The following is a 15,035-nucleotide window of genomic DNA, read 5'->3' as shown; positions in this document are numbered from 1 at the left end:
AAACGTTTTAAAAGTTTTGAATTTTGACGTCCTATTTTAGTTTTATAGGAAAATGTTGCCATTAAAATAAATAAATAAATAAAATATAATAAAATAATATTGTAAAAATAATATGTAAATTAGCATTTATTTTAATAATAATTAATTAAAAATATTTGTTTTTATATATTAATATTATTTTTTATATTTGACTCTTATTACGCCATCTAGTGTTAAAACGGAAAAAAATACAAATATAATTGTGCCCCTGACAGTAAGGTGGCGCTAGTTTCTATACAAATTTTTGAGTCTGGTTTTTGTATGGAAGTTTAACCCCCCTGGTTAGATATATAAATCACTTTACGAGCAGGCTTATACTCTACTACCCCTCATAACCCTCTTAAATTTAATGTCAGTTTGACAACGTCAAACTTTAAGGCAAAAGATTTAATTTTTAATAGTGAAATAAGTTTTTTCTACGGAAATTCCCCATTTTCTGGCTGCGTTCAATAAATCTGATCCCATATCAGATACAAATACTCTAATTTTTAACCCGAGGTCAAAAAGTTTTATTTTAATTTTAAATAATCTTACGAGTACTTTACTGTGTTAACATGTTCCAAAGCTAGGAATAACATTTCCCAAAGCGTCCATGGCGACGCAAACGGTCACAAGACTGCCACATTTAACTGAAATAACTTGTCCTACTTGACACATGCTTACTCGCTATTACTTTGGGACACACCTGTACAATCGTATACCCTGCCTCATCACAGTTTTGGATGTTATGAGCTTCAAATTGGTATTTTTCTCAAACTTTGAGGTTTTCGGAGAAATCAGTAACTTTTTTTATTAAAGCTGGTTTATCTGGATAAACTGCTTGCTGCTGGGGTTCTCAAACCGAGATTACGGTTTGTCGTAAAATCTCTGAACCAATCTTTCCCTGCGCAGTTGTTGCAAGTTCAATCTGGAACCTTTTTGGTTTTAATTGTTGCCTGTCTGGTTAAGCCATAATTAATTTAATCTGAAAGGAGAGCCGCGCCATAGAACAGTAATGAGTTAACTAGAAAGCCACACGGGCGGTTTTGCGTCTTTCGGACGAAACTATCCGCAAGTATCCTACCAACTGCGCCAGTTAAGTACCAGACCCTTTTTCTGGCGTTGATATGTTCTTCCGAAGTTAACAATTTTCCAACTTGCTTTTCTCTTTTACGCACATAAGTTAATTTTTGAGGATTAGATGTTATTTCTTTTAAAATTCTAGATGGAGTGTAATCTAGTCCATTGTACTAGTGTTCCTTCGAAGTACTTGCGTCTGGAAAATATGACACTGAGATGTATTGACAATTAGATCTATTGACATTTGCACGGCTGAATAAACAATTCTGGTAATGGTCGCTTTGTCAGTTGTCGTGGATACAATTTACCATCTTTTTTTCATAGCCTAATAAAGTGTAATCATGGCTTTAGTAATGTTTGGTCAGCATTTATCCATAAATACGGCGGCTGTTGGCCACATATCTTCTTTGCTTGCTTTAGATAATAAGATAACATAATAAGCCTTGCTCAGCAAAGCTCCTACGACGACCTGGCTTTTAGGTTTAGCTAAAGTCTACACTGTTCATAGAAGTGATTTTTAATGACTTAAATACCGAACGATCTAAGAGCTTGAGATATATTATTTTATTATTTTTATTTATTTGTTCACAATGTTTTACATTATATAAAAGTTATTGGAGCCCACCTGTTAAGCAATATTCATGCTTGTTTTAGGTACGCCCCCGGTAATGAGACGTGAGCTGGTAGCTCTAAGGTAGCTAACTCCGGAAGCTGACCGCTGATACTAGTAAATGAGGCTCGGACTCTGTTACTTCATGCTCATTATTTGTTCTGCCAAAATGTAAGGCTTTTTTTTGTATAGCACGATTTAAAATTACAGGTGCTTCAGGCCTATTTCCAATTTTTGGATGAAATGCATTGATAAAGCTTGCACAAATCCGAGAGTCTTCCATCAAATCGGTGGTAGCGAGATTATAATATTCTTGACGGAATATTTCCGAAATAATAAAATCCCGATAGTAGTCCGTCCGTCCGGTAGTCCGTTTGAACCTACCATTGACTACCTCAACCACCCTGCGTGTAACACCTTCACTTGTCTATGTTTGTTTGCCTCGGTTGATTTACTAATGGACCAGGGCAACACTCTTGTACAGTCAGGAGCGGACAACAAAGATTGAAGTATGTCCAAAATAATAGGTATTGTCAATGACATAATATATTAATTATGCCTACGGCTCCCACGTGTCCGAGCACGATGAGTGCGTTGCTCGGATGCTGTATATACAATTTCCTCAAAGTGTTCCAGTCTACCCAGGATCCACCTTTGCACTGGGTCAGGATCAAAGAGAAGGTCTTCTTCCTGCCGTAGCAGGTCAGAGAATGAAATGAACTGGTGTGTCACAGTTTTGACAGCAAGGTTTTCCAACCTCACCCAATAGTCTGGCCAAGGGGCAACTTCCTTCACCTCCCTGGGGTCCAACCCTGAGAAGGGGAGGTGCTCCCACATAAGGTATGCCTGGTACGATGATCCAAAATACGCGACGTGTCGGTACGCAAACCAACATGCGGAGTTACGTAACGCCCGTTGCGTGAGTTGTGTCCTACTTTGAAATCGGCACAGGAGTGCAGTTGCAAAACACGTGTTGAACACGCCCTATCTTACTGTCGTAGGTCTGTCCTCACATGCAGCGGTTTCCTCCGTCGGTCCTCTCTGCTAGACGTGCTAAAAGCGGTAAACCGTAAAAATAACAGCACTGTAACAAGATAATATCTAAATAATGTAGTAGTAATAATAATGTAGAATAAAATATATACATAAATATATAATATAATGAAATAGTAAATCATAAAAAGACATGGAACTCAAAAATAAATCTACAACTTATAATTTGAAACAATGTATATAAATAATTTAATAAATTAATGTGTACCAATAATTAAATTAAGTAATTAAGTAAATGTAGTAAAATAATATGTCATATAAAAAAATCGAACAATAATAAGTAAAGCTTGTATATAGGCTAAGTACATTTAATACAGAATATATTGATTAATATGTGAGCAAAAAATTGCATTAAATTATATAATTATTCATAATCATAATGTAATAATATAGTAATTTTAATATGCAATTAAAGAATGAAAGATGCTGGAAAACCAATACCAGCAGGAAAATAATAATGATTAATTAAAAAAAAAAAAAAAAAAAAAAAAACACCTTCACTTGTTAGTTAATAGTCGGCAACTGAATCTCTCCTGATTACAATGAGTCTGGTTTATATATTTAGTATCCCACATCTTCTATAAAGGGAATTGCGTTACGTAGGCCTCGGTATAAAATGTAAACATAATTTGCTGGCTTACTGTATACAAAATCGTAAACCGGGTAAACGGAAAGCGGAGACATAAATTCCAACCATTTATTTGGGTCTCCATTAAACATTCCTCCATTTTAAAGGTGGTAGAACCCTTTGCCCTTCGACTCCGGCGGCACCACCGCCACACCTATTTCTACCTAATAACAGCAGTGTTAGGTGCTGCTGTGTTCCGGTTTGAAGGGTGTGGTAAGGGAGACAGACTTTTCGGAGGCGTTCCAGCTTAGTCCTCAGGGGTAGCGGCGCATCTGTGGCCGACCTGAGGTAGGAATATCTAATCCTATCTGGTTTTGATTACAAACGTCCATGGGCGGCAGTAGCCACTTACCATCAGGTGGACTGCTTGGACAATGGAATCCTTAATGCAGTTAATTTAATACTATTGTGATGATAAGATGAAGTTGATTCGCACTCGAGTGCCTCAATTTCACGTAACTTTATCTCACTTAATAACTCCTGAGGGCTAGCTATTATACTATAACTTATTCTCAAATTCCTCCCGTTCATTTATTTGGGACTCATAGTTGGGGTCTAGAGATTCAATTTGATATTGAACGTCCTCAAAACTTGTTATAAATCTTGTAATTTACATAGTCTCAAAGATAACTCGTTGCATTGAGCTTTGTTTAATTTAGTATTGAAAATAGGTGATAAATACCTTAAACAGCGTCTTGCGAGTTTTTATGGACCCTGTTTGGGGTATGAGCTCTTTGAGATTAATTCTAGGTAATATTAAAGTACGTGAAGAAGTACTATAAGTGATATTTAAAAATATTCTACTTACTCAAAACTTACGTATTTACGATAAAAAAACTAGGCACTGGACACTCTCGGGCTGAATACTCGTGCGGCATATGTGACTTTCATTTTTGGGATTTCTTCTTTAATCACGTCCATTCCCGTTGTTTTATTTATTTTAAATTCATCGTCTCCATCATCCATATCAAACAACATTTTTATATGCTCACATTTTGCCCATTTTGTTTTACCGTTTTGTACAAAACTGACATTATTTGTTAACAAGTTGTTTGAATGTCAGGTCCCTTTGGTGCGCTGGGCGTCCTGGCTTAGAATTAAACCTCTCCAAATAAGGTTGTAGAATGTATTTCGTCGTTATTTTACAAATGGTGTTTTTTTACAAAATAGATTATATTTATTACAAAACAAGTCTTACAGGTCACTCTCACTCGCTCATGCTTAGCCGAGTTCAATGTAACTCAAGGCTAAACGACAGACTCCTGATTCTTTTCTCTCCTTTGTTCGCGCCTGGTGTTAGTACGTCTGGAAGCGCTCCTGGCCATCTCTTGCCGTATCCAATTCATATGACAGCGTTTATATATAACTTATAAATTCCGAACTTTACTGCCAGTATTTAAATAATAAGCAAAGTGCCTAAAATTTGCTACGCATGTTGTGTTCATACGTAACTAAAATTACAAAAAGACTAACTTTAAGAGCTAGTTCAGACATGGCGGAATCCGTGCGGATGCAAATCGCGCGGTTCTAAACGCAAGTGTTCAGACAGACGCGGATGTAAATGCGGAGTGCCGTAATCCGCATAGAGTGACAGCGTTCTAGTCCAATCATGGAAGTCGAAGAAGCAATATGTGTGTACTTGTTGCTCCGTAAAAAAGAAAGAAAGAAGAAACGGCAGTATTGGGTGCATCCAATATTACGTGATCGGCTCACCCATGGTCAGTTTCTGACTTTATATCCAAAATTAAGAAGTTTTGAACCAAAATTCTTTAATTATTTGAGAATGTCGATAAATTCATTTGATGAATTATTAGAAATGATCAGTGAACAAATTGCATCTAATGATACCCATATGAGGTCAAGCGTGGCCCCAGAAGAAAAACTCGTGATTACATTAAGGTAAGATATTTATTTTATACATCAGAATATATGTTTTGTACTATAGAAGACTGTGAGTCGTCAGTGCTATTGCATGATAAAGGCGATGGAGACTCTCCTGGTACGATTGTAGAATATCCTGTAAAATATCCTTGTGGGTTTGAATATTGTTGGTTTTGCCAAAATACTTCATTAGGCGTGTTCTGCTGGCTCGTGATATGAATAGGCGCTGGTAATTTCTGCCCTTTCTGTATTACCTGGAGTAATTCAATTTTAGTAGCCAAACGCTTATTTTCTGGAACTTTTTTTAACTCTTTATACAATGACATACAAAAAAGCTTATCATCATCATCTTGCTTTGACATACTTTCTTGTAATTGTCTCTGTATTTTATCCCTTGATTCAATGCTATTTTCTAATATGTCAGCCAATCGCTCTTCTGAAGTAATTTTAGTCTTCTTCCTTTTATTGGGTACTGGTTGTATTTCACGTGCATTAACAAAATTATCTTGGTTTTGGTCAATGTTTTGAATTCCTTCATTTTTGGCTTCATGTATGTTTGATGTCGTTTCTTTGTTTTCTACTGTCTTCTGAAGAAAAGAAAGCCGGTCAAAATACATGTATTTTGAACCTTTACATGCACCAGAACCAGAAGGAATTGATTTGCCTTTCTTGAATTCCTTATTATAAGCATCCCGTATATTCTTCCACTTTTTTTGTAAAGTTACACCTGGAACAGAAATCAGTATTTTTAACAAAATTGTAGACTTATAAATACAGGAGCGGTCAAATAATTGAAGACACTCAAAAATTTGAAAAATTTAAAATAAAATAATTGACACTCATTATTTTAAACTAGCTGGTGCCCGCGACTTATAATTAATAAATGAAAAGTTTGCAACTTTTTTAACAAAACGATACAGATCAAGATTATATTGTTTCAGATATCTGGGTACTGGTTGTTCCTTTGGAGAACTGCATTACAACTTTCGTCTTGGCAAATCTACAATTACAGGAATTGTCCGTGAAGTATGTGAAGCTCTGTGGGAAAAAGTCGCAAAAAATGTCATGCCTGAACCCAGCGAAGATATATGGAAGAAAATAGCTACAGATTTTGAAAAATATGCAAATTTCCCCAATTGCATTGGCGCCATAGATGGCAAGCATATAAGGATTACAAAACCCAATGATTCTGGATCTTTGTATTATAATTACAAAACTTTTTTTTCCATAGTGCTGTTGGCACTTTGTGATAGTAACTATTGTTTTTCTTTCATAGATATTGGATCATATGGAAAAAGTAGTGATTCTGCAATTTTTAAAAATTCGGTATTTTATAAAAGATTAATAGAAAAGTCATTACACATACCAAAACCTAAACCAATATCTAACACAGATCCTACGCCATTGCCATACGTCATAGTTGGCGATGAAGCGTTTGGTTTATCCGAAACTGTAATGCGACCCTATGCAGGTAGAGGGCTATCATACGAAAAAAATATATTTAATTACAGGTTATCAAGAGCTCGACGTTATATTGAATGCACTTTTGGAATTCTGGCAAACAAGTGGCGCATTTTTCATAGGCCTATAAACGTTAATATAGACTTTGCCGAAGACATAATAAAGGCCTGTTGTGTGCTACACAATTTTGTTAGAACTAGAGATGGTATACAGTTTGAAGATACTTTATATACTGGGCCAATGAGTAATCTTAATACATTACATGCAGGAAGGGGTACACCGTCATCATTAAATATTAGAGACAAATATGCTAATTACTTTGTAAATGAGGGTCGTGTAGAATGGCAAGACACAAAAATATAAAAACTTGAGAGGTGTCAAGGGACACCCGGATAGAACGAAGTTGACCTCACTGGAGGCGAGTACTAGAGGCGAGTAGCGAGGCGTGGTGTTTGCGTGCGTGAGAATCGTGAGATTTTTTTCCGTCTAGCCCCCTTTCACAACGCGCGATAAGGAACTTCGTTCCAAAATTAAAATTTGTTACAGTTCGCGCCAAATAACTAAACTCAAGATGGCGTCGCGTCGGTTGCACATAGTCACTAGCTACTCCGTTACTATGCTAACGTGATATTTTTCCCGCGCCCGATACTTACCTCCAATCACAATAACAACATTTTTATATAGTTTAGTTATTTGGGGTGGACTGTCAATTACAAAATATGTAAACTACCCTGATAAATGTAAAATTAAATACATACTGACCAAAAAGAACCTTTTTTTCCAAAGAATCCTCATTTTCTCCAAAAATATCCACCAGCTCCTGCCAAGCTCCGTTTCTAATAATTTTATTGGAATATTCTGCACATTGGATGTCCCACAAAGCAGGTCTCTTTTCCACCTCATCGATGAATAGCTCGGTGTCGAAGCGATCCATTGTCACCGTCCGATACGCGCGGCTTCCGCAGAGCAACTGAACGCGCTCTAGGTACGTCAAGTAAATAGATCCGAGCGGCAACCGCGCGAATTCATTTTCTAGCGGTTGAGTGGCGGTAGCCGCGCGGTTTGTCAATCCGCGCGGACAGGTATGAACGAATTTATAGGCGCTAATGTAAATAAGATCCGCGCGGTCTAACCGCGCGATTTGCATCCGCACGGATTCCGCCATGTCTGAACTAGCTCTAAGATTTAGATCCGCAAGAACTGCTGTATTTTGTAATTTTTTGTATGATTCTTAAATAACTAAATAAAAAAAAAATAAAAAAAAATTGGTCACTTTTTGGTTCGAATATAACTGCTCCACGTCGGCCGCATTTACGCCTCCAGCAGCATTTTGGGCAATTACAATTGGCTCTTTACTTTGTTCTTTCCCCATTTTATTTCTTAATTTATAACTCGCCATTGTTCAAAAAATTAAAAGTCGAGAAATCGCATTGTTACACTGCACTCAACTCGAACCCAAACTGCACCTTAAATGGCAGGGTCGCCATGTAAGGACGGGACTAGGTAAATTATATGTTTCTAGATTGAAGATCCATTTATTACTCTCTCACAATAGGATTGACATGAATTTATACTACGCCTTATTACTACGTCACACAGTATTTTTATTAGTTCGCTTTTTAGTCTCTCGTAGTTAGGCGGTCCGGTTAGGATGTCCTCGATTTCACCGGCGTACTGCCGATCCAGGTTGGCAAACACGTGGTACAATTTTGTTGCATCGTCCACTATATTAGCGATTGTAAATTGACCTTCTATTTGGGCGAACCATATTGAGGGCTTTTCTGGCCAGAAAGGTGGTATTTTTAGATGCATCGCATTGGATTCGGTCGTCCTCACGCGTTCCGCCATCTTGATTGGACGACGTGGCCGTGTGTTGACCTGTGAGCGCGCCGTGTCGGATCCGCTATCACTGGACATATTTAGCACGTGCTTGCTCGGGGTCACCAATTGTAGGATGGGGTGGTGAATGATGTCTACCACAAATTTTCACAATTTCACCGTTAAAGTTTGAACTCTCGACCATTCCGACGACTCGAGATCCCGTTGCAATATAATTTGCGGTCCACGGCTTCAATGTCCACAAATTTTCACAATCAATTTTAAGCTGGTATTTTATATCCGGCGTAGATCCAGGGCCATGTACGGAGCCAGTTATAATTAATAAAAAGTTGAGTTTGACAAATCACGTTTATTTCACGGTAGACATATTTTGAATTTTTGACAAAAGAGAAAAATAAGATGGCCTCCCGTCGTTGATGTCATGATTTGACATTATGGTTGGCGCGAAATTTAAATTTCCAACATTCCATGTTAGGCGTCCAGGTATATTCTGGACTGGGGAATTGTTATTCCATTGAATACAACTGAGGCGCACGATGCATGTCTTTCTAAAAGTTACGTGTAATGATTTTGCTTCGTTGGCTTTTATTCTCCAGACTTTCAGCCAAACCGAAATTTCATTTAAGCATGTCTGATGCAACCTCAGGACTGGCATGTGATGCAATAAGGGCTGTGTCATCAGCGAATGTCCCCAAGAGGGCCTCAATGTAAAATAAATAAATATTATAATAATAATGTAAGTTGCCCACTAAGAATGATTCAGGTTTATTGTTATCATAATCATTCATAAACATACTGTTAGCCTTTGCATGACGATTACTACTCTGAGATATACCTCCTCTGATGCCTGCTCTAAAGAACGCTACTTCATAGTCTGACAATAGTTCTAGTTCAATTTTAGTATACTTCAACGTTGCATCCCAACTTAAGCCAGGTGCCGTGTAATAGTGCGCGGAATCTAAACCATAAATCTTTAAACAAAGTTCCCTAAAATTTACAAAAACGTCAGTTAAAAGTAAAACGTCTGTTTTAAGATATAAATCTGAGTAATCTAACATACTCTGGCATCGAAAATGTTGCCAAACATCTTTAGCATGGTTATAATCGTCGTTAGAAACATGAGAATTTGTCAGCGAACTATAGAATTCGGCTTGAGTTGGAAGAGAATCCCGATTTAATGAATCATAAGAGGTCATTAATTTATAAGGATAAATTCCTTTCCTTCTGAGCCGAACAAAATCGTCATTGCAGGGAAAGTTTTTTTTCAAGTCACTAAATTGTTGGTCATTAAGATTATTTGCTAATTGATCTAAGCTACAGGATAGAAATTTAGATGACTTGTTAAATGTTTTTCAAGCTTTTTATTTTTCTTAACTTTCTCCTCATTTGATAAATCATCCATTCTAACTTCGGCTTCTTGCATTGTATTGGCATACATTACAGTACGGATTTTTTTCATAACAGATTGCCGATCTTCTTTAATAACTTCGTGTTCACTTTGCCACAACCAACGCCAAAGAGCTTGATTTACATGAAATATGCAAAGAAGTAATCTGCTGTTTGGAAATACTGTGCGTAAGGCATTCCTTTCTGCGCTGCTATCATCAGTCATTCAGTCAGTCTCCTCTAAATAATCTTTTGCACATTGAAATGAATGTGTATAATTTTCCTGAGATTGACTCGTGTGCAAAATGACAACAATAGGTAAAGCACCAATTTTCGTTGCAGCAAAGATAAATGTAACACAGGCATTTGTTTGATCACAAGATCCACTTGTATCCATAAACACCATTACATCAGCCAAACCAGCCATGAACACTCTTTGCATAATAGGCGTTATTACAACACACACAGTTGGTTCTTACTTTAAATATATCTCTACATTTATTTTAGACAACTCAATCTTCTTTCGTTTTAAAACTTCAATTATATCACCGATGTCTCGCGTTCCGTAGGTTCGGCGACGCCATTGTTCATACAGATGAATAACTTGGCGGTCGCATGGATTTTTTTGTGCATTAGATAAAGTAATGTAAGCATTCTTCTCACATCCTTCAATGATAGCTATTTCATGATACGATTTTGCTGCTGCAGCTGTTATCCCACCTTCAAAATACGATTCAAATTGTTTTATCGTGTCTTCGGAACAACGCAGTAGGCTCAATGCTTGGGCGACATTGACTCGGTGGGAATGATTATAGTTTATCTCTATTAGAACATTCAGTCCCCGTTTCATTAGTTGCGAATTTTTTATCGTACTCTTTGTTACTTTTAAAAATTTTATCCCAATATTTGCTCTACAATTATAGTTTCTAGTCACACTTTTCTTTTTATCTTTGGTTTTGTTTCTTTCCGAAAGATGACAAATAAATACTTTTCTGAAATCATATCGTATCTGCTGTGAATATCGTCTCAACATAATCCAATTTGTTTGCGTTGCCTCCGAAAACTTTTCAATGAAATAACCACACTTTTTGTCATAATCACCTTCACAAGATAAAGAGCATCGAATTTTACATTGGTAATTTATCATTGTCTCCATCATATTCTACGACTTCAAAATTGTCCACAATACCACTAAGTATATTCTTCAATAGTTCCATATTAATCGAAAGCACACTCTATAAACATAACCTCAAAATGTTCTAATAGTGTAACTAAAGTTTGCTTTGTATTTATTTATCACGATCACAAGATAAAGTTTGTTTGTTTATTGTTCACAATATTACCAATTTATCTTTTAATAGTTCCATAATCTAATATTTAATTATTTAAAAGCACACTTATTTCAAACGCTGCACAGTGGAAAAACAAACGAATGATAATGCGACTGGCGAAGTGACGAGACGCGAGCGAAGTTGTTTACGCGCGAACTTCATGGCTAAGTTCCATGCATCGCCTTGAACACGTGTCAGAAGTATCGGGAGATTCGGTAAATGAAAATACGTCTTTGCCCAGAGGCTGTCAGTACAGAACTATTTTATTCAACAAATCTTACTACTCAGACCTTAATACATATGTAGCTCTATAGCTATACTCCCTATATCAATACATAAATTTGTTTATAAAATCGCCTGGTTCGCCGTTAGGCTCACACGGCCCTCCTGCCCATGCTTCGCTCTCGAAGCATTATTTTTATATACCTGAAATTAAACTCATATTAGCAAGCTTTCAATATCTTCAAATATTCATGCCCTGAAACTTAATTGATTGGCATGTTTTTATTTTTATTTCCCATTGAAGTTATCATTTAATTTACTTTTAATTCTTAGAAATTCAGTGTCCGCTTATTTTTTTTTATTAGGTTCTCGTGGCATCCCTGATCCACAAGCTTTTTAATTTATTTTATATCTGCGGTTCACACTCAGTTGTTTAAATTCATCAACTTTACATTTTCATTTTTTTTTGTAGTCTTTGGGCAGTTATATTTCCGTTTGTTGTTTTTGGTGACTTACTCATACCTTAAACTTCTTTCTTTTTTTTTTGTTTCTTCAATACTTTTACCTGCGCGGTCTTAGCACACCCACATTTAGGTAGGCTGCTCGCGCCAAATTTTATTTCGTCATTTTACATGACTTGCGGTCCTAGCACACCCACCATTTAGGTAGGCTGCTCGCGCTATGCGGTCCTAGCACACCCACCATTTAGGTAGGCTGCTCGCGCCATGCGGTCCTAGCACACCCACCATTTAGGTAGGCTGCTCGCGCTATGCGGTCCTAGCACACCCACCATTTAGGTAGGCTGCTCGCGCTATGCGGTCCTAGCACACCCACCATTTAGGTAGGCTGCTCGCGCTATGCGTGTTGGCACATTAGCGAATGACGTAACTCTGCCCTGACATGAAATGTATTGGACGTTTCTGTCGTTGGCTGGTTCCTCTGGTACCCAAGCTAACTGCTGGGCCACACTTCCAATCGTTGATGATGGCAAACCAAGAATCTTGTAGCGCTTGGCCTCTCTGAGTCTATTAAAGACGAACTCAAACATACGGGGATGGATCCTGTAGCGATCGTTCGTAAACTCAACATCATCTGGATCGTCTATGATCTTCGTCATGTTGAAGTGCTGATTCTTGTTGAATGGTTTTGGTGTTGGATTTGATGATAGTCTTTGTGGTTTAGGTAATTCCCTACTCGTCAATATGGGCTTCGGTCGCTTGAAGGGCTTACGGCTAGCGCCCTGCTTCTTCGCATTTAGCTCTGGTGAGTCTGACGGTGATTGCGTTGCTGTACAAGGATATTGCAGAAAAATACAGAGCACAATATACAATTATTGTTATATTGCGAATTGAACAATAAACCTTAGTGCATTAGTATTATACTCTATTATGCGATTAATTTTAACTTTAACTCTCTTTATTATCAATTCCCGTTACTATTATTGTCCCATTATAGGGCCCTCTCGTACACGAGGATTTAGGCCATAAGCCATACCCAGCCACGCTGGCCAAGTGCGGACTCGTATTAATACTTCCCACACCGTAGTACCTTTGTGTACTTTATAAATGATTCTTATGTTTCCACACGATGATTCCGTTCGCAGTACATATGTACTTTATTGTTACTGTTATAACAAATGTTCTGTCTTCTTCAAATTTTCAATTCTTTTATATCTTTTAATATACAGTAAATAATTGTTTTGCACTGTCCTTTTGCTCATAATTTTGTATTTATTATATGGGTCCTTCTTGCATAAAATTTATTGTTATTTTTTTGATTGTCGCCTTTTTTCTTTATCGATTGCATTGTAGCCATCATTAATAATTGCCTTCATAAGTGATAGTTAACTTTGCAGTTTTCTTGTAGTTGTCAAACGCGGAAAATAAGTTCTTCTTTTTTTTTTTATTAACTTCTTTCCCATTTTATTTCACGATCTCGGAGCTCTATGTAGAGATTAGTTTACGTTAATTGTATAACTTCTCATTATTCGCATGTTGTAACCATTATTTCAATATTACTGGTAATAATTTTCGTAGTTGTTATATCGATGGTCTTCTTCAATATTTATTCAATCTTTATTCAATAGTTGATCTTCAATAACTATGTTATTTTTTTCTTACAGTCTCACATTTAGATTTTGATTATTCTTGTCGTAATTAATAACATTTCACTGTAGTCATTTACAACAATTGTCGTTATTTACAATAATTGTGTAATATATTTATCATGAGCTTCACATTTAAGCTATTTTTAAGTCCTTATACATGTCCATCGAAGACGAGATAATTTTCAATAGTAATATTGCCACTTAAAATTCTTAAGTTGTAAGATAATTAAATCTTCGTGAAATGCCCATCAGGCTCTCACTTACTGTTTTATTTATTGTTGTTGAAGTATAACACTTGTTTGTGTAATTTATACATTTAGTCATTGAGTTTTTCACCACACTATTTTTATTTTTGTAATTCCTCCATTTAACTGTTGAATTACACCTCAGCGATTTACTTTTTTGTTTTTTTTTTTTATATTATTTTTCCACCAACACTCGCAGTAAAAGTCACAGGATGCGGCTCACTGATTGATTCGTTCATTGATGAGTTTTCAAATTATCACTATTAACTTAATTGTATTTTCTTTCTGCATTATGTTCTTCTGTACTGTTTCAGTTTTCTTAAAATATATAGTTTTTCGACTTATAATTTCAGGTCACAGGTCACAATAGTCTATTTGTAATTTTTGTAATAGATTGTCCGCGATAACTTCATTTATTGAAATCAATTTCACCGTTTTCACTTATCGAACATTAATGTATTGCGGCGTGAGTTAACTATCGAACTAGTCGAATCAATCCCACTTCTGATGTCAGAAGTATCGGGAGATTCGGTAAATGAAAATACGTCTTTGCCCAGAGGCTGTCAGTACAGAACTATTTTATTCAACAAATCTTACTACTCAGACCTTAATACATATGTAGCTCTATAGCTATACTCCCTATATCAATACATAAATTTGTTTATAAAATCGCCTGGTTCGCCGTTAGGCTCACACACGTGTTTGGAAGAACAGTTGGCGTTGCAAACCCGTGCGCGATTGGAGGATACGTGCCTTGGATTGAACACGATTTTGTAAAGGCAGTTAGCGCGACAAACCCGTGCGTGTTTCAAGACAGTACTGCCTCCTAATAAACACGGAAATGGAAATACGCGCGCGGGTCACCTCTCAGAATGAAAAGGATTAGACCATAGTCCACCGCGCTGGCCAAGTGCGTATTGGTAGACTTCACATACCTTTGAGATTTTTTTATAAATCTCTCAGGTATGCAGGTTTCCTCACTATGTTTTCCTTCACCGTTTAAGCAAATGATAATTTATTTATAATACGCACAAAATTTTGAAAAATCAGAGGTGCGTGCCTCGCATTTCAACCTCGGACCCCTCGATCGAGAGACCGAGTTTCTTTTGAGATTCGAGAGATCGGGTTTTGGATGTTATGAGCTTCAAATTGGTATTTTTCTCTAACTTTGAGG

At 36.8% G+C, this 15,035-nt stretch overlaps 1 protein-coding gene across 1 annotated transcript; it reads right to left on the bottom strand.

The window, feature by feature from the left end:
- Window positions 1–5,278: 5,278 nt before the first annotated feature.
- LOC140751198 (uncharacterized) lies at window positions 5,279–7,905 on the bottom strand. Its single transcript, XM_073085060.1, has 2 exons — window positions 7,494–7,905; window positions 5,279–5,997 (listed from the first exon to the last, which is right to left on the bottom strand). The coding sequence occupies exons 1-2, from the start codon at window positions 7,894–7,896 to the stop codon at window positions 5,303–5,305; spliced, it is 1,098 nt and encodes a 365-aa protein (XP_072941161.1). The 5' UTR covers window positions 7,897–7,905; the 3' UTR covers window positions 5,279–5,302.
- Window positions 7,906–15,035: the final 7,130 nt, after the last annotated feature.

This window comes from Epargyreus clarus, unplaced genomic scaffold (genome assembly GCF_041222505.1).
Source record: "Epargyreus clarus isolate Ecla_fem2 unplaced genomic scaffold, WU_Ecla_fem_2.2 ptg000022l, whole genome shotgun sequence".
Lineage (NCBI taxonomy): Eukaryota > Metazoa > Arthropoda > Insecta > Lepidoptera > Hesperiidae > Epargyreus > Epargyreus clarus.
The sequence above is the reverse complement of the archived record's forward strand: the minus strand, read 5'-3'. Positions and strand labels throughout refer to the sequence as shown.